This window comes from Blastomyces gilchristii (assembly GCF_000003855.2).
Source record: "Blastomyces gilchristii SLH14081 genomic scaffold supercont1.20, whole genome shotgun sequence".
NCBI lineage: Eukaryota > Fungi > Ascomycota > Eurotiomycetes > Onygenales > Ajellomycetaceae > Blastomyces > Blastomyces gilchristii.
In genome coordinates, this window is record NW_003101663.1 from 441,732 (window position 1) to 460,424 (window position 18,693).

At 47.9% G+C, this 18,693-nt stretch overlaps 6 protein-coding genes across 8 annotated transcripts; 3 read left to right on the forward strand and 3 right to left on the reverse strand.

Annotated features, from left to right (window-relative positions):
- Positions 1–20: 20 nt before the first annotated feature.
- On the forward strand, positions 21–4,632 carry BDBG_07732. Of its 2 annotated transcripts, none has more exons than XM_031723227.1 (3): positions 21–653; positions 741–1,592; positions 1,674–4,632. In XM_031723227.1, exons 2-3 carry the CDS (start codon positions 1,306–1,308, stop codon positions 3,211–3,213), a joined length of 1,827 nt encoding a protein of 608 aa, XP_031580352.1. In that variant the 5' UTR covers positions 21–653; positions 741–1,305; the 3' UTR covers positions 3,214–4,632. The 2 variants fall into 2 exon arrangements, with proteins under 2 accessions (XP_031580352.1, XP_002621893.2); XM_002621847.2 differs by having other exon boundaries at positions 27–403; positions 1,683–4,532.
- Positions 4,633–4,742: 110 nt separating this feature from the next.
- Positions 4,743–7,803, reverse strand: BDBG_07733 (NIF domain-containing protein). Its single transcript, XM_002621848.2, has 3 exons — positions 7,515–7,803; positions 7,068–7,420; positions 4,743–7,000 (listed from the first exon to the last, which is right to left on the reverse strand). Exons 1-3 carry the CDS (start codon positions 7,602–7,604, stop codon positions 5,308–5,310), a joined length of 2,136 nt encoding a protein of 711 aa, XP_002621894.2. The 5' UTR covers positions 7,605–7,803; the 3' UTR covers positions 4,743–5,307.
- A 97-nt stretch (positions 7,804–7,900) lies between these two features.
- On the reverse strand, positions 7,901–9,668 carry BDBG_17666 (uncharacterized protein). The gene has a single exon (XM_031725334.1). The coding sequence runs from the start codon at positions 8,723–8,725 to the stop codon at positions 8,303–8,305; it is 423 nt and encodes a 140-aa protein (XP_031580353.1). The 5' UTR covers positions 8,726–9,668; the 3' UTR covers positions 7,901–8,302.
- A 135-nt stretch (positions 9,669–9,803) lies between these two features.
- Positions 9,804–11,120, forward strand: BDBG_07734 (rRNA biogenesis protein RRP36). The gene has a single exon (XM_002621849.2). It carries the CDS (start codon positions 9,833–9,835, stop codon positions 10,901–10,903), a length of 1,071 nt encoding a protein of 356 aa, XP_002621895.1. The 5' UTR covers positions 9,804–9,832; the 3' UTR covers positions 10,904–11,120.
- BDBG_07735 (elongation factor 1 gamma domain-containing protein) lies at positions 9,805–13,233 on the reverse strand. Its single transcript, XM_002621850.2, has 4 exons — positions 13,019–13,233; positions 12,709–12,892; positions 11,740–12,426; positions 9,805–11,680 (listed from the first exon to the last, which is right to left on the reverse strand). The coding sequence occupies exons 1-4, from the start codon at positions 13,046–13,048 to the stop codon at positions 11,394–11,396; spliced, it is 1,188 nt and encodes a 395-aa protein (XP_002621896.1). The 5' UTR covers positions 13,049–13,233; the 3' UTR covers positions 9,805–11,393.
- On the forward strand, positions 13,135–16,437 carry BDBG_07736. 2 transcript variants are annotated; one of them, XM_031723228.1, is made up of 4 exons: positions 13,135–14,207; positions 14,295–15,304; positions 15,505–15,640; positions 15,825–16,437. In XM_031723228.1, the coding sequence occupies exons 1-2, from the start codon at positions 13,361–13,363 to the stop codon at positions 14,384–14,386; spliced, it is 939 nt and encodes a 312-aa protein (XP_031580354.1). In that variant the 5' UTR covers positions 13,135–13,360; the 3' UTR covers positions 14,387–15,304; positions 15,505–15,640; positions 15,825–16,437. The 2 variants fall into 2 exon arrangements, with proteins under 2 accessions (XP_031580354.1, XP_002621897.1); XM_002621851.2 differs by having other exon boundaries at positions 15,505–16,437.
- Positions 16,438–18,693: the final 2,256 nt, after the last annotated feature.

The following is an 18,693-nucleotide window of genomic DNA, read 5'->3' on the forward strand; positions in this document are numbered from 1 at the left end:
GTTGTAGATATTGGATATAACTAATATTTAATAAATAATAAATAATATCTTGCAGAGGAAACTCGCTCACCAAGATCTTCGAGACGAGACAGCAGCGTGTCGCAGGTCTAATTGGCGGACAGCTGAAACAGCATCGCCCGTGTTCTGTCGCGGGTTGAAACAGCCGGCGATATTTACGACGGCGAAGAGGAGAAGCGGAGAAGGGAGAAGATGGAAGATAGAAACTAGAAAATAGACACAGAGGATGATGGTGATGGTGATGGTGATGGTGATGGACAAAGAGATGTTGTCTGTCTGTCTATCTCAACTTCCACTTCTCTTTCAACCTCATCTTCTCTCCCTCTCTTCTGTCTCTCTCTCTCTCCCCCTGGCTGCTGGAGTAATCAACTAATAGTCAACTATTGTAAGTCAGTCCCTGTCTGTATTTTATACAACTATTGTTTCTTCTTCTTCTTCTTCTTCTTCTTCTTCCTCTCCTCCTCCTAGCCCCCCCTCCACTCCCCAACCCGCCTCCAGCCAACCAGCTCGCTCGTCGCCCACTCGCCAGCGGCAACAGGCATCGACTATCCCAACTGTCTGCTCTGGCCCGTTCTGCTCCAGTATCTGCTGGGTGCTTATTAGCTGCGAGCTTGCTAACTTGTTGGACGGCCTGGGTTTGGCCCCCCTTCTTCTTCGTCTTTTCTCTCTCTCTCTCTCTCTCTCTCTCTCTTTCACACGCTGGCGGCTAACTTGCATCTCAGTCCAGTCCAGTCCAACATCGCTCGCGGCCTCGTCCCTCCTCCTACCTACCTACCTACCTCGTTTCGCTCGTTTACTTACTTGCTTGCTTTGGGAAGACTGCGACGGGAGAGGTAGGCGAGGAGACGACAACAAAGACGAAGACGAAGAGAAAAAAAGAAGCAGCAGCAGAAGAAGAACTTCCCTAACTATCCATTCGTTTTACTTATTTTTAATCCCCGTTTGACCTATCGTCGATCATTCGTTTGGAAGAAATAAATACCCATTGTGGAACGGTTGGCTGGCTAGTTCAAAAACCCTTGAACTGGAAAATAAAAAAAATCAGCTGGGCGGAGATATATCTACCTAGTCTCTTTCATCTGGTTCTTTCAATCTGCTATATCTTTTGTCCTTATCGTCCTTATCGTCTTATTTATATCGCTCCCGACTGTCGGTTCGTGCGAACCAGGGCTACTCTACGGAGTACACTCCCCTACAAGACGAAACACCAATCCTCCCAATCAATCAATCCCTCCCTTCCTCCTCCAACTAACCCCACCCGATAATATCTCGCCGTCGCACCCAGATATGTCCACTGCGGTCGCTCCACCCACCGCTGCTCCCCTCCCCCCAATGGTCGACCACAACCGTGATCATAACCGTGACCGTGACCGCGACCGAGATCGTGATCGTGATCGTCCAAGTGCCTTTGGTGGCCGTGACAACGACTCCTTCTCTTCCAGCTCCCATCCTGTCCTCGCTCCCATGTCTTCCTCCTCCTCTCAACCTGCTACCACCTCCACCCCTTCGCGGCCAACTACGGATCGCGCGTCCGGGAAAATTACTCCCCCTGATGGAAAACGTTCGCCAAATACGTACGCTTTTCTCTCTCACCGCGCTACTTGAATCCATTTTCATTTTCCTTAGTATTGAATATAGTAAACTAACCCGTATAGTTCTCGAAGCGGGGGCGCTGGCTCGTCCAAAATATCAGTTAAAAAGGAACCTCCAACCTCTCCCAGCCTTCACTCCAGCTCCCGTCATCGCCCTCGCAAACTCGACCTCTCTGCCAGCACCCTCTCCGCACAATCTGGCTCGTCCACATCCCGCGGCCCCTTGACCGCAAGAGAAGGTGGCCTGACTGCTATGCATGATGTTGGTTTGGCCTGTCTATCTCCGGGCTTCCAAACCCAAGACCCTGCCATCCGCGAGCAGCTCCAACGCAGCATTTCCGTCAGAGACCAGCAGAGATCCATAATCGAATCCCGGCTGCAGAAAACCGCTAAGGGGGACGGTCCGGATGGCATCAAACCCTCAGAATCAAATCTGTTCGGCTCTCTCAAAACCCCTTCCTCCAAGAAACGACCTCCACCGGGCTTATCAATCGTCCCCCCTTCCGCCTCACAATTCGCGAATGAACGAGTCATCCAGTCCGCCCCGCTACACCAGACCTTCACCGGCCGTCATCACCCCCACCCCATCAGCCGCCATCTCATGAACCACCCTTCGGACCTTCATATGAACTCCCCCATCCACCATGCTACTCCCGCGAACCAGACAAACAACCGCCTCCCGCCGATCGCTGACGTCTTTGGCTCCGATGCTCTCGTCCCCCGCAACCAAGACCGCGATCACCGTGACTGGGACCGCGATGACAGGAATAACAACTCCCACAGCCGCAACAGCAACACCAACAACAATAACAACGGCGGTTTCTACCAATCCACCGCTTCTTCATTTAATAATAACTCCACCAGTAATTCTAATGCCAACAGCAACAATAATAGTAACAATCTAGGACCCCTCCCCTCCCCTTCCCTCGCCTTAAACAACCCAACATCCTCCTCCACATCTTCCACCACCACCACAAAACGCGCGCGCGAATACCGCTCCGCGGAAGAAGCCGTGCACGAACTCGCCGGCGGCCGTGAAGAGCTCCTCCCGCGCATCATCCACTACAACGGCAGCACCAACTCAACCACCACCAATAATACTAACCAACGCCACCACCCCACCTCACCCCCTCCTCCCGGTGCTAGTATAAACGGCACGCAGCACACCTCCAACTCACTCCATTACCACCATCACCACCACCACAATCAGCAACAACAGCCGCAGCAGCAACAACAACCCTACCCACCCTCAACCTCCGGCCGCCGCCGCACGCGCAACGAATACGAGCGCGATAATGGCAGCCCGCCCTTGGGCACCGGGCCCCCGGATGTGAGATTCCGCGGCGCCCCTGCGACCGCCGCATCTACGACATCCCATGGGCCAACTGCAGCGCATGGCGGGAGTCCTGGCGGCGGTCATCACCATCACTCGCATGGCGCTGGTGCTGCTGGTGGTGCAAGCTATTCCACTGGAACGAGCGGTGCATTTGGATTTGGAGGAGGGGCGTTTGGAGCCGTGAGGGATTCGCCAGAGACGCAACGGAGGAAGAAAGAGGAGTTTTTGGGCTTGTGTGCGCGGGCGTGGGATTTGTTCCATTCGTAAGGGGTGTGAGATGTGGGTTGTGACTGGATGGAATGGAGTTTGAGGGCGGAGAAATGTGGAAGGGGGGGGGGGGGGGGGGGGGGGGTGGTTTGTTTGCGGGGTCGTAGGGTTTAGGGGTTTTTTTTTTCTCGTCCATTTCCCTTTATTTCTTCTGATTTCCTTGCCATTTCATTGATTGATTTGATCTATATCACTTTCCGTTACGGTTTCGGTTTCGGTTCTCGGTTTTGGTGTTCGCGCGGTTAACGGTTTCTCTCCCTTTTGCTCCTACTGGAGGGATTGTGGTGGCCGATCCGATCTCTACTACGCTATGCGCGTGCCTGAGAATTGGTACCGGTACAAATGATATGTGGATCGGATTTGATTGCAGGGCTTGCCTGGTCGACGTTCCCATATACATACAAATATTTTTCCCCGGTTTTTTCTTTTGATAAATGCTGTTGATGTTGATGGTCATGTCTTGTCTTGCTCTACCTTTTCTTCTTTCGTTTTCTCTTCCTCTTTTTTTTTTCTTTTCTACTTTTTCGCTCTACCCATTTTGTCTCGTTTTATCTATCTTCGTTTCTCCTGCCCCCTTATTTTTATACATATCCCCAGCTCAAAAAACGCTTCTTACCTTGATTTGCTTCTTATTTCCCGTTAACACTTTTACATTCACATCCATCTTTTTGAACTCAACTTTGTTTTTTTCTTGACATTTCACTTTTTTGCCGTTTCCCCCTCCTTTTTTCTCATTCTTCTAATTTTAAATTTCTTTGCAGCTTTTCCCTCTTTTTTCGCTTCTACAGGCTTTTTTCCATTTATTTTCTCGCCTAGTATTTCACAACGGGTGTCTGGTGCATGCTACTTCTGATTCGGAATTTTTCTTCTCTTTTTCTTTTCATTTCTTCTTGGAAAAGTTTCATTCTCTCTGAGTGATTACTTTTTTCCTCTTTTCTTTTCTTTTCTTTTTTTTTTTTTTAATTATCAAACTTCTATATTTTTTTCTCTTCTATATCTATCTATCTACCTTTCACATTTTCTTTTTCAACATTTGAATATCAGATTCAGTTTTGCCTTCTTTCAGATGAAGTAACACTCTTATTTCCTTTTTCTTTCCATAGTCATCATATTGATCTAGGCAAAACTTAATTATTTCAGTTTTTGAATAGTTGAGTGGTGTTTTTCATTCACACACCATTCTGTTAAAAATTAATATCTAATGAGAAGAATATGCTATATACATGCACAGCACTGTTAATTGAGTAAATCAATTACTACCTAATCAGCTATATATCTACAAGTATTATCAATCATTTCTTCAACTCTAGCCACCTAGCTGAGATGTAGGTATATCTTGGTTGAATGCAATCTAAATAAAATATACTCATTTATAAAACTGATCAGCCTGCATATGTGATGAGAGAAAGAAAGCTATATATATGAACCTCTCCATTGAGCCTGGTTTGAGTGAGCGGCCTGCCTGGCCTCCCGTAGATCTATGATGATCTGTCCTACCCTTCTTTCCTTCACCGCTCGTCCGTCTGCATTGCATCTCGTGCATTGCATGCTGTTTTTGATCTCTCTTTTTTTTTTTTTGTCATATATATGTAGTATGTAATAGAGAGTAGGTGGTATGCTGGAAGAAAGAGATTCATGGGTGTTTTGTTTCGTGTATGTGAATTTAGGCACTGTAGGATATTCTGTCTCGCGGATTCTAAAGCTCTTCATTCCCTTCGAAGGGAGGTATGTATCTATCTATACATGGTGAAAGCACGGAGACGGAGTTCTATGTGTATTATTATGGGTTTATGCGTGAGCAAGAGAGAAAACAAAATAGGAGGATGAGAGGGGAGAAAAAAAAGGATTTCCCGCCCCCCTCAATCGAATCAAATGTACAGTACACTGCCAAATGCTAAATGTCAGCTCTCAAAGTGCGAAAATGCAATGCAACCAACCCCATTAATCCCAAGTTTAAAAAACCAAAACAAAAGAAAGACTCGTAAAATCCATCCCCCTCCGTCCCATCTGCCTAACCCTCACATAACCGACTAGGTTTAAAACCACCCATTTTTCCGAAAACGGCAAAACAGAGTAGGTCTTAATTTCCGTCATTCAATGGACCCTTAACACAACACCACCATCTGCCTCACTGTCAACATCCTCGTATCCACCTCTACTCCCCTCGCCAGTAAAAGTAATAGCACCTGTACCGGTCGTCACATCGTGCCGTGCAGGTGCAGTGTTCTTCTGCCTCTTTATATAGTTCTTTGCGGCCTTTGCTCCCTCATTCCCGCTACGGGACAGCGTGTGCGTTTCGATCGAGAGGCTGGATGAATAGCGGTGCTCGTGCTGCTGCTTGGAGCCCGCCGTCCTTTCCTGGCTGTGTGTCTGGAGGATTTGTACATGTGCCTGCGGTGCCTGCGAATCGCACTCTTCGCGACGGGGTGTCGATATACCCGTTTCAGCAGCATCTGCATCTGCATCTGCTTTTGCAGCGCGCACGCCGTCGCCGCCGCTAGCGCCCGCGCCCGCGCCCTCTCCCTCCCCATTCATCCGTCGAATAGCCTCCTCATCCCTCGCCAACTGCGCATCCCAGAACCCTTCAATATCCGCCTGCGAATGCGACTGTGGCAAATCCGCTTCCACTCCCACCTCCCCTCCCCTTTCCTGCCGCTGCCGTTGCAAACCCCTCCTCAGCTCCTCCCACTCCCGCACCTTGCAGCTAACATCCGCATAGTGCGCTAGCACGCGCAGTTGGCGGAGGACGGTGTCGAGTACCTTCTCCTCATGCTCTGGCGGGTGTGCGCTTGTGAATTCGGGGATTTCGATGATGTTGTATGGCTGCGCGAGGGCTTTGAGGGCGCTGTCGTCGATGAGGAGAGTGTTTGTTTGGTTCCAGGGGGTATTATTGCCAGATGGTGCGGCTGCGGCTGTGGCTTCTCTGGCTCTTTGTTTCTTGTTTTTCTTCTTTCTCTTCGCTTTCTCGACGCTACTGTCGCCGGGAGGAATAGTTATAACGGTAGTGGTAGTAGAATCAGGAGTAGTAGCGGCATTATTATCATCACTTTCAGTGAATCCCGGGTATAATCTCGCAATGCCCTTATCCGCCCATACCTTATCCAGCCTTTTGTAAACCTGCACCTTCTCCGCGTACTGCCTCGCATTCAACCCCAGCGTATCCCGCGCCCAAACTGCGACAAACTGCTCCTTCTCCTCCGCCGTGAATGTCTTCTCCAGTACCTCCCGCACCGTCTGCGGTTGCGAGCTCGTCCACACCATCACGGTGTAGTTCTCAAAGAGTTCCTTGAGGAAGGCGTGTAGGCCTGGACGGGTCCTGAAACGGATTGGCCGCCGGCCTATGCGGTGTATGAGGGTGCCATTTAGATCAAGGATAATGAGGAGGGGTTGGGTGGCTGTGGTTAGGGTTGGCGGGGAAGAGGATTGGGCGAGGTAAGTGGATGTTGGAGGGACGGCGCGCGGGGGAGTAACAGAGCGGCGGCGCGGGGAGGCCTGGGGGCGCGGATCAGGATTGGAGCTTTCAGGTCGGGATGGATGCGTGCCAGGATCACGTTGTCCATTAAAGACGGGGTGGTGGGGAGTGGCCAGTGTAGAGTATGCGTTGATAGCGGTAAATGGGGACGTCATTGGGAAGGCGAGCGGAGGATATTGGAAGAGAGCGTATTGATATTGGTTTTGGTATGGGTTTTGATATTGGTATTGGTTGTGATATTGCGACTGTTGGTATTGCTGGGAGGAATAGTTTGGTAATAGCCATGGTGGTGATGCTGCTGCGCCCGACACGGGTCTAGATATTACAATTAACAAAAGTTTTTGAAAGCGTTCAACAGATAGGGGAAAGGTAAAATATTCACATCGACGCCGTCCGCGCATATACAGATTCAGATGCAGGTACATATCTCCTATCCTGCAAGGAGCCCTGCGTTGTGTAGGTACGGTATGTGGGCGCATCGGGATCTAAGGCTCGCTCCCGTTTCCGTCTTCTACTCCCCTCGTACCCTAATGAAGACGTCCGTTCGTAGGGTTGTGGTCTCTGGTTCCTGTCTTGCTCATGTGCCATCCATCTGTTATTAAAAGGCCTCCATGAATCTGGTCTAGATATCTGTCGGTCATCCTCGCGCTTCGGTGGACGGTTTGGAGTGCTCATATCTGCCGGGGCGCGGGGCTGTTGAGCTGTGGAATGAGGATGTACCGTGATAGCGGCAAACTGCAGCAATTGAGAAAGACTTTAGAGGAAGGGAAATAGAGCGCTAAAGCAGGCTACAGAAGAGAACAGAGAGAAGGGTTGCTTCAATACTCACCATGCTTCGGCTTGGTGTGTCTGTTGTTGTCCGCGATTGCTTGGAAGAACTGAAGAAGTGAGAGCGCAAAGGGTGCAATCGGACCATCATATAAGAAATAGGAGGAGAGGAAAACAGCAAGGAATGAATATGACTATATAATCATTCCATGTATAAAAGGATCAAAGCGCTTTTCTATCGATTTAGTTGTGAGATGTAAATTATATGGCATCTAATAATCTGTACGGAGTACAGGCTAGAAATTTATGTTGAAATTCCAGTACCGGATTCAAATTGTTCCGGTCCACCTCTTTGAATCTTTAGGGGCTTGGGCCCTAAAAGATAGGCACTGAGTAGTGCCCAATCAGCTCCTCACAGGCGTCAGCAGAGCCCGGAATCCACCTCTAAACAGGTTCAGGAGGGCTGATATTCTCTGTATCACTTAAATTACTAGCGTTCCGCACCTCTATTTCAAATCATTTTATTTTAAATAAAACCTTTTAAAACCAGCTGGTGAGTGGCTTAAGTACAGCTGAGCGGACGTGAAGCACTGTTTTCCACTTCCTATGGTCATATGTGTTTATCCCGACTCCTTTTCTGATATACACACAATATCAGGTAACAAAATGCACCTGTCCGGGCTGGTCAACCCACTTTACCACTAATCAGTCAAGTGAGTGGCTTGAACATGCTTAATACTTCAGTGGGTAATGCTCAGAGGGCGGATCAGCCATATCTCAGCCATTGCAACTGTACGTTTTCACAGCGGACTGTGGTAGTACTCCTAGCAGTAGTATTTGCAAGTACCATCAAAATAGAACCCGCCTCGCAGCTACAATGTCCAGATATCCAATTCCCGGATCACAGGGAGATCCATCCATTTCTACCGAGCGCCCACCCGGCATATTCCCAGTCGAGGATACGGGTGATGCGATAATTGTGATCAACCATGATGTTTCGTGGGGCAATGTCAGCGCGTGTGAAGACAGTCCCTGATGATCGAGGGAGCATGTCTGATAACTCATTTTATATCGCACGCCGCCGAAACAGAGATAGCGGCGGCATGTCCCGGTTCTGAGATCATCATCTGTGCATAGAGGGGTTCCTGGGCAGTCCAAATTTTCAATTAGAGGGTCGAGAGATATCATCCCGATCTCACCACAGCAATCATTGATGACGCTGTAGATAACTTCGGGAAGAGGGACGGAGGTGTGCTTCGCTACCAGCTTCATGGCTTCAACCTCGACGCCGCCTTATAGTCGTTCCGCCCTTGAAAACATATAAGCGATCTTGTTCAAGAACCAGTCGACCACCTTGCTTGCTTAGAATGGTAATCACACCCCCCTCTAACGGCGGTTCATTCTTCACATCAATTGGAATTTTGAAGGTCTTTTTATCCAGTTTGAGATAGGTCTCGCCCAAAGGAGATTTCCATATGCCAATGGAACGCGATCCTCGAGATTGGGTGTGCTTCTGATTTGCACGCTGTTAGAGTGACGACTGAAGCGATGGATGTCATCGCTTCAAGTACTCGAACTTGGTTTCCGCATACCTGGAAAGATAGTTATTCTTCGTTGCATTATTTCAAACACTTGACGCTCACCAATGAATTGGTGACAAGCAATCATTTCCAGGGTCAAGCGGTCGGAATATTTGTTTTTTTTTTTCGGACCCCAGCGAACCAACTCAGTAGACTCCAAGCGCAGCTTGAATGTCGGTGGTTAGGTATCTTACTACTAAATTTCTGCAACCAAACACCAAAATGTGGATTATCTCAACGAATTTACGCGCGGTGGCCTGGATGTGTGGAAACGGGCTTGATTGGCTCATGCCTCCCTCGCATGAACTATGCTGGTCTACGGACTCGTAGCATATTCTTCATATCAACAGAGACAGCCACCACTAGGAATGGTCTAACCCGTATGCCAGACCGGCGTATACTCCATTAAAGAGGACAGTAAAATGTATTAAACGGGGATGAATAGTGGTACCGTTTCCAAGTAGCTGTAGAAGGTTTTGAATGTTGTATTTGGAGTATCCTGGGAGACCCCTGAAACTTCACCGAGGAAGGCTGTGGGGATACTTGGTTGATTCCTTCAGGCATAAGTTTGGTACAAAGTTCTAAATCTATAATTAAAACATCAAACGGATCAGAAGGTGAGATATTCTAGAAGAATAATAAATTATGATGACTTTGTATGATAAGTGTTAAAAAGGGGTTTGAATATCACGTGAAAGCGGCCTGACCGCTTTGGTGGAATATCCCGGCAGAATAATTTAACACATCCGACCAACCAAAGAAAAGAAACATGTACTTACAAATCCTGCAAGATCTCAACATGCCGATTTCAAGTAAATTCAATCAGCGGGTAAGAGCTCGGCTAGAAGAGGACGAGTTTGAGCAATTCTCGGGCGAGTCTACCTCAGATGAAGGGTTAGAGGGAGGCGAATCTGTTGAGGACGAAGAAGAGGAGGAAGAAAATAGCGCTGAAGATCATAGCGAGGAGGACGATGACGAAGGAGAAGAAGATGATGACGATGATGGGGATGTAGAGGACTCCTCCTCCGACATAAACCCCTCGCTAAACGCCATCTCCTTCGGCGCCCTCGCAAAGGCCCAAGCATCCCTCGGAAAGCGAAAGCGGCCAACCGCCTCAACAGGGGGCATCTCGCCCAAAAGAGCGAAAGTTCCTGGCCGACACTCGCCTACTCCTTCTGCCTCATCCAGTGGAGAAAAACAAGAACCAGAACCAGAACTATCCGAATACCAAAAACACCTCGCCGCCAACGCCAAAAAACCGCCTCAAAAGCTCACCCACCGAACCTCCAAACACGCTCCCACAATCCAATCCTCCCGCCATGCCGTCTCCCGCAAACGCACCATCCTCGAACCACCCCCAGTTCCCAAAGCCCGTGACCCGCGCTTCGACTCTGTCGTCCTAAGCCACAGCACAAACGGCAATTCGTCCACCGCAAGTAACGCCGCCATCCACGCCCGCAAAAACTACGCCTTCCTTGACAGCTACCGCAAAGACGAGATTGCGCAGCTGCGCAAGCAGGTCTCAACGTTACAAACCAAGAAACATAAGACAAACTATGATGAGCGCGAGCTCGCGCGCCTCAAGCGCCAGATTACCTCTATGAGTGATCGACAGCGCACGTTTGAGCGGAAGGAGATGGAAAGGGAGGTGCTAGTACAGCATCGACGGAAGGAGAGGGAGTTGATACGCGAGGGAAAGAAGAGTAAGCCGTACTTTTTGAAGAGGGGAGAGGTAAAGAAGGAGGCCGTTGCGAAGAGGTTTACGGAGATGAGTGGGAAAGAGAAGCAGAGGGCGTTGGAGAGGAGGCGAAAGAAGGTTGCTGGGAAGGAGAGAAAAGAGATGCCGTGGGGGAGGAGGGTGGTTGAGTAGTTTGTTTTTTATTTCTTTTTGTCTAGCATGTTTTATTTATGTTTATTTTTATTTTTATTTTTTTTTCATTTCATTTTATTGTTGCTGGAGGGGGACATTATGTAGTCGATGATAAACGCTCCATCACATCGCCGGCCAACGTCATATTCAGGATTATATTACGCTACGAATGAATTCATGCTACTTCTATAGTTGGATGAAAGACCTATTATCATCATTTTTTTTTTTTTTTTTTTTTTTTTTTTTTGGATGAAATTTGTACTCCTTTTCTCTTTAACTACACTAAATCGAATCATTGTCACATTACTTCATTGTGCGATATCGTCAACCGCTGCTCCTCATGTTGTTGGAAGGAGAGGAAGAAAATTATAATAGTGCTGTGGAAAGCATCCTGTAAAAACGTGTGCGGGAGGTAAAAGAGATAGGGTTGAGGCAGGGGGAGGGAATCGTGGCAACACGTAATCGACGTGGGAATCAATCCGCTCACTCTTTATTTGCAGACACGGCCATCAGCGGAGGGGTATTCCTTGCCGTTGATGGTGATGGAAACGTCCTGGGCCCACTGGTCCTCAACAAACTTGCGGTCCTCTTCTTTGCTGGAATCCAGCTTGGTGAAAGAGTAGCTTTCCCAGTCGGGAGCGACGTCGAAAGCAGCTGCAGCGTCTTGGCCGCGGATGACAAAGGCGCCTACGATTGCGTTGTCGTAGTTCGTTCCGTAAACGGAGGCAGCGCCGAAAACGAACTTGCGGGAGGCCTCAAGACGGGTAAAGAAGCCACCTATAACGGAAAATGTTAGCGATAATGAAGGGAAACACTAAACGAGCGTATTAACTAACCAACTAAGTTGTTGGACATAAAAGTTAGCTTGAGTTCCTCGGGATACTTGTATTCCATCTTCCACAAGGAATATTCCTCGGGCTTGTAGTGCTCCCAGAACCATGGCATGGCAACGGACCGGGTGTCCTCGTTGGAGTACTTGCGTTTCCAGTCATCAAGGATCATAGATGGCTTGGGTAGGCTCTCAAGAGGGTGCTTGGCGGGCTTTGGGGCTGGTTTGGGCTCTTCTTCAGGCTCCAGTGCCTTGGGCTTTGGGGGGACGTTCTCCAAGCCCTCTTCAATGAAAGTTGGGTTGGGAACGACAGCTTTGTAAACGGCTTGGTTAACGATGGTCTCATACCATCTGGTAACGGCTGGGTTATCCAATCGCCAGGTCTTGCCAAGAACAAATTCGAAGCCACGAGAAGTCATCGAAGCAGCAAAGAGATCAGCAAGAGTAATACGTTCGCCAACCAGATAAGTGTTAACGGTCAGGTGCTTCTCGAGAACGGCAAGGGCACTGAGAGCAGCCTTAGAGCTGGCCTCAACGGAAGCCTTGTCGTATGGGTCGCGTCCAACAAGAGGGCGGAACCAGCCACCAAGAGCTGGAAGGAGCTCACTGTTGGCGAACGACATCCAGCGGAGGATAGAAGCATAGTCCTGCTTTGTCTTGCCTAGAAGGGTGGTCTTCTCATTCTGGGACGCGACTACAATATTTCACAATGTCAGTTTGGATACGAACATCTGAAAATATCTAGGCATCTCAAGGGCAAGTGGGGCAAAATTTGCACTTTATAAAATTGAAAAAAAGAAGAAAAAAAAAAGCAACCGTGATCAGAGTTAAGAGTAGTCAACAGGAAAAAAATTCTGTCAGGGATAACTGAATGATAATATGACTCATCATGAAAGACATATATATATATGTATATAGAGTTGCGAAGAAATCTATACGATAATAACAGGCGAGGAAAAGGAGGAGGGGTACATACGGTAAATGGCAATGGCAATGCACTCAGTCAAGACATAGTCATTGGCGCCCACGAAGGTGGGGATCTTGTTCAGAGGATTGTGCTTCTCGTACTCAGCAGGGCTGATAGATGATTTCTCAACGAGTTTAACTTCAAGGTCATTAGCCTTGGCTGCAACCCGGCACGCAGTGGTGCGTGGGTTGTCCTGGAGGTGAAGAATTGGGTGTTAGTTGTGCCCATCGAGCCCCTCATTGCTGCATCTTGCAAAAGCAAGAGAGCACAACTGGGAAATGTAGAGTAGGAGAGCACACAAGGCACAGAGCTAACTTACAGAGAGACCGTAGAGTGTGCCGAAAGTCATATTGAGAGCCACAGAAGGATTGGAAAGTCCTGTGAAGGGGGAGGAGAGAGAGAGGGAAGAGTTGGTGTTAAGTGGAGGGGAAAAAGATTTTGTTGGAATCGAAAATGGAGAGGTTGAAAGTTTCCTGTTTGGGCCCACCTTCGGATCGGAGAAACAGAGCCGCCGGTGGTAGGCACGTGATATAATTATCCACCTCGAAAAAATCCAAAAGGATGGTATTATGAGAATGGAATGACATCGACGACGAAGTAGGAAGAGTATAAAATCAGACAGCAATTGAATATCGCCTTTCACAGGCAAATCCTTTACACAATGGCATGGCAGGGGCCGAGCTGCATTGCTCGCGCTCTCAGATCTGCGCAGCATAGCTTCCGATCGGAATGTCACCTTTCCCACCAGCCATATCTATCCACAGCAACCACATATCTGCGGCCCCAGAGACGCTCCCTATCAACATCACCCGAGCAACAACTTGATATTACCGCTGCGCCTCCAATTGACGCGACGAAACTGAAATGCACCCCACAACGCATTCTCCCTGCTTCGCCGGCCTACTTTACCGGAACTCCGAAGTTCATCGATCATGTGTTGAAGCTGGAACAAATACACAGTAAATACTTCCTGCTACCTACCGTTCCTCCAGGTGAAGCACCACGGACCGCGTTCCTTAAACACGCGGACTACAAAAATGCCATCAACGAGGAGGTGCCGGCTGCCAAATATCGCCAGCTGCAGAAGGTTCTCGCTAGATTAAACCAGATCCGACCAGACAAGGTACCGCAGGAAGTGAAGGATATGCTCAAGTCTTTCACGCGACCTGGTGACCCCTACCAACAGAAACTTGCGCCCAAGACACTCGACGAGATGGGGAGGGCTAGAGGTGTTGGCCGACGGAAAACATCACATGCGAGGGTTTGGTTAGTTGAGGGCGACGGGGAGGTGCTTATCAATGGCAAAAATATTGTCCAGGTCTTCCCTCGCGTCCATGACCGGGAGAGTGCCCTCTGGCCCCTAAGGGCGACGAATCGATTAGATAAATATAACGTGTTTGCTATTACGCGGGGTGGTGGTGTTACTGGTCAAGCGGAAGCTATTACTGTTGCTCTTGGGAAGGCTCTATTGGTGCATGAGCCTGCCATGAAGCCGATATTAAGGAAAGGTACGTTATTATATCATTTAATATTTTTGCAATGTCCATATGAAATGAAAATTATTCCGCTGCTGACGACTTATGTTTTGGTTTTAGCCGGCTGTATCTCTACGGACCCTAGACAAGTCGAGAGAAAGAAGCATGGTCACTTGAAAGCCAGAAAGATGCCCGCCTGGGTCAGACGGTGAAGGATGCATCATCGTTTGTTGTACATTTTTTCCACTTCTCATTTTTCTGTATTAGCCTCATCCTTTTTTAACGTTGTCTTCCCCCATTATGCACAAACCTGTATATCAGAGATTTTCCCTTGTATTTTTTGTCTTCCCCGCCTACGCGCGGCTCATTGACGGTTTCGGAGAACAACATAGAGCTCAATTGAATTTTTCAGACAGTACCAATTCACTTTGGAATTCAAAATTCTTTTTTTCACTCGATAAATGTGATATATCATATCAGACAGGGCATGATATTACAGGAGAATAATATCAAACGTAGGGGCACGCGCTACCTAGCCATGATACATATTATTCTCACTTTCTCCCCCTACTACTACCCCATACACGCCCTGGCTTCATCCACGTATGGAGGAATGGTACCCAGGCCCGAATGCATGGCTCTGCAGAAACCGAAACTCGCCTCTTCCTACTACAGACCTCCAAAAACCACAAATGGAGACAAACCGGTTCCTTCTAGCTTAAAGTGCCGCAACCACTTGGCAGATTGTGTGAGTGGCATCACCCATTGCCGATTTCTGGTCTTTTGATGTATAATTTTATTCAGCGTGACCTTATTGACTACAGACTACATGCTATGACGCCTTCTGGACATTTGATACCGTTCTTCATCCACATGCACATTTTTATTTCGTCCGGAGCCAACATACACGTCGCCTACTCTACCCTGGATATATAGGACTCGATGGCCCTGTTTCTACCGTATTCCTGCTGCTCTATTTGCGCGTGGTTCAGAGGGTTTTCATTAAGAAACGATGTTATGGAGTCCTACTGGGATTAGGTTGGGATTAAAGTCGGCTCAGATTGGAATGTATCCAGATGACAGATGACAAGGAGAAATGGAGTCTTGTTTTCCAAAACCTTGGCTCATATGTAAGTTCTACTTGAAAACGTTGGGTGTGCACTTTCATTGATATGACCTGCTACCGCCACACTGCGCCCTTTACCCCCTCACCTTTGTTAAGAGTGTCCGTAGACTTTGCCAAACTATCACTTACACGGAACTTGCGGGAGACGTGGCATTGGCTTATTTGCTTCATCCCACTGAGTGCGTTGCTGAGGCTTATGAACAGGACTCCAAACGATAGCGACAATACCATGTCAACACCGTTGACAGAACTCAGTCCAGACTATAAACTACTTTTTGCTCACTACTTTGTCTACTACAGAATGTGGATATATCAGTGGATAATATTGAGATGCTGAAATGCAAGTTGTTTTATTACTGCTTCGTCTTCGAGCTACCAACATCACATCCCTACGCCGAGGTGGATATCCTTGTACCATTCAACGGCAAAATTAAGTATCTCAAACGAGCTTAATACCCTTCCATTTGAAATGCGCCCGCTGAGGGTTGGAATGCGACTGCTGATTCCCAAAAGTCTTCCTGTAGTACAATTTTTCAACCTATTACAATTTGCTCAGGCCGCTCCACGTATTTCTGAAATCTAGTTATGCATTGCATCCGTTTGTAATCGGAGATATAGTTCTGCATAAGGATATCACCATGAGGGGAGGTAGACATGCCTACATTCTGTATGACATGCGAGGGTCGCTTGGTGCACGCTTCTCGGTTGTCATGGACGTTCCAGGCTTCTAAGGAATGTATCGACGAGGATAATACGCAAACATCCCCTTGCGCCCCTGCTGCTTATTTTCCCTTTTATACATCCGCTTGGTGGTTGCGGGCCAGATTCTCTGTCGACAGGTTTGGGGTATTTATATCTTTTTTTCCCCTGCCTTTCTTTCTTTAGAATATACGATCTTAGGAGTTGATAACCTGTAAGATAAGTGCGCAGTCACTCCGTGACACTGGGCAAGTGGAAGGATCAGGTGCTATTTTCTGTAATCAGCACCACGCTATCCGTCACTATAATTTCTACCTCGGAGATGGGTTAATATGAAGCAAAATCCTGTACAATTATATACAATCGAAGCGCACTGTAGTTCAAGATATCAGCGGGAATGAGCATGCATGCTCTGTACATAGTTGAGTAATAGTACCAATTTTAGTATTTCGAATTGAACATTCCTTGCACCTTGGCCAAGCCTGGGGGCCGGAAATAACCGAGTTAAGCTGGCTTTAAATTAAATTCATGCACCCCTATCTTCACATCTGACACATGCACCAGCTTCGAAATTAGGTATCCGAAATTTATCGATTGAAGTGTAGAGCGCTAGGATGATTTAACCTGCGGCTGAAATAGAAAACGTGTACTCCGTATGGCTCCTCCTTTGGTTGACGTGTGCGCCGGCCATCATAGATGTTTCTGACCATCATACCGCTAATGGATGTGGGATTGGTGAATTTTGGGAGGAATCTCGGTGGAATTGGACATCCGGTCTCCAGACAGGTTGTGAAATGTAATATAATAGACCCGAGGCAGCCGAAAGGGGCCCTTCAAAGGAATGAATAAGGCAGAAAAAACCAAAGATGAAACCCTAGAAAGGGGCAGGCGTCGCTGATTTTTATGTAAATCGTATAGTGTTTTCTTTTTGGCATACGGTGTAACTTCCAGGTATTGGTCGGATCATCTAACCGACGAGCACTTATTATTAATATAGTCTGCGGCTGCTTGTAATTTCCTTGTTGTTAGCTATTGTCAATTTTCCATTATTTCCCATTATCATTAAACCGCTGGCGTGGTAAAGGATGAGTGATTTGGAGGGGACGCTGAGAACCAGCATCGAAACTGAAAGGACGCAATCCACTTTTTGATTCGAGAGATTGATAATTTTACAGTTTTCGTATAACCTTTCTCTCTCGTGTCCCCCTGTACATACCGTACCGTACGTTCTTGGAGCGACGTTTTCACTCGATTTAAGCCAGGATTATTCCAAAGTTGTTTTTCTTCACAGCGTTTAGGACTGATCATCCTAAAAGAAGATTTGCATCTCACTACCTAGTTACGGGGCATCGCACAGCATCCTTGACAGAGAGATCCCAGTAACTAGTAGTGGACTGCCTTGTCTGCGCAAAGAGCAGCCACAGGAGAAGTCCCTTGCAGGGTTTATGGACTATTGACCGCTCGCTTGGCAGTGTCAAGCAACTTGACGTCATTTTTAGCTTGGTTTCTGCAGGTGAAGATTAGCCAGACATGAAATTTCTTGACACCATCTTTGGGTGTTCCAGGCGGTGACCCGACAAGCTAGTGAGGAGTGGCTGACGTAGGGCCTGTTGGGGCCAATTGATGGCTCAAGAGCCGCCGCTAAGAAGAGCGAAGCTGCATAAAATTTGCGAGGAGGAGCATTCGTCAAATGAGACCTGATACTGATTGGCCAGACGACCCCTTTTTTCTTTCTGGAAGAATTTTCGAAGAAGCAACCGACGGTTTTAATCTCCGGTCTACCAACGACATGAGCGGTCGACACGACGAGAACCAGTGAGGCAGAGGATATGACGGATGTTGGGGTGGGGTCGTACTTGAGATGGATGGTACCATTGACAAAATAGAGACTATGATGAGCGCTTTCAACCACCGGTTGTCCGGCAGCTGGGCTGGGCCGCTTTCATTGTGCTCAGCAATCCCTTTAGCTAGTGGAAAATCAAGTCGTCAACCCCAGTGTTCTGAGGAGTTCCTGAAAAGGCTATTTAGTGACGAAACGACTACATAGCATAGTAGATTGCGACAACCCAGTTCCATAATATGCAATCTTCACGAGGCGTCCTATCCCCCCTTTTTTTCAGAGCGTGCGGAGATGCGTTCCAGCCAAAAAGCACCCCTGCTATCGGAGTAGACTCTATAAATTAGAATCAGTGGCATGCAGATCACACCAAGGAAGCTGTTTTGTGAGATCCGGAGAGCTTTCTAAAATGAATGTCAAAAATGAGACAAGCCCTTAAATCACTTATCCCAGTGGCGGCATCCATTCAAGCCGCAGATTTTAGCTGCTGCTGTTGGGATAGAGAAGGAACCAGGAAAATGGAGAAATTGTTGTTTCTGACTGGCCACATATTAACCATGGTTGCAGAATCATGCGGAGATCAGTGATGCTTAAGGTGTCTTCCAAGATTCTCGGAGGTTGCCCTTTGAATATAAGCTTTGCGGCATTGGGAAGTCAATATGGGAGGATGCTGGAGGATGAAATCGGCGGCAAATAACTCAGACACGGGCTTGAAACTTGCGGGTCCAAATGGCGCATAAATACGGGAGCCACAAGATCTGCCGGATCCCTGAACCCCAGATTTTCCAATTCGAACACGAAATCGTCAAGCATTCCTCAGACGAGATCCGCCACTCGGAATCAAATTGCCAGGAGCA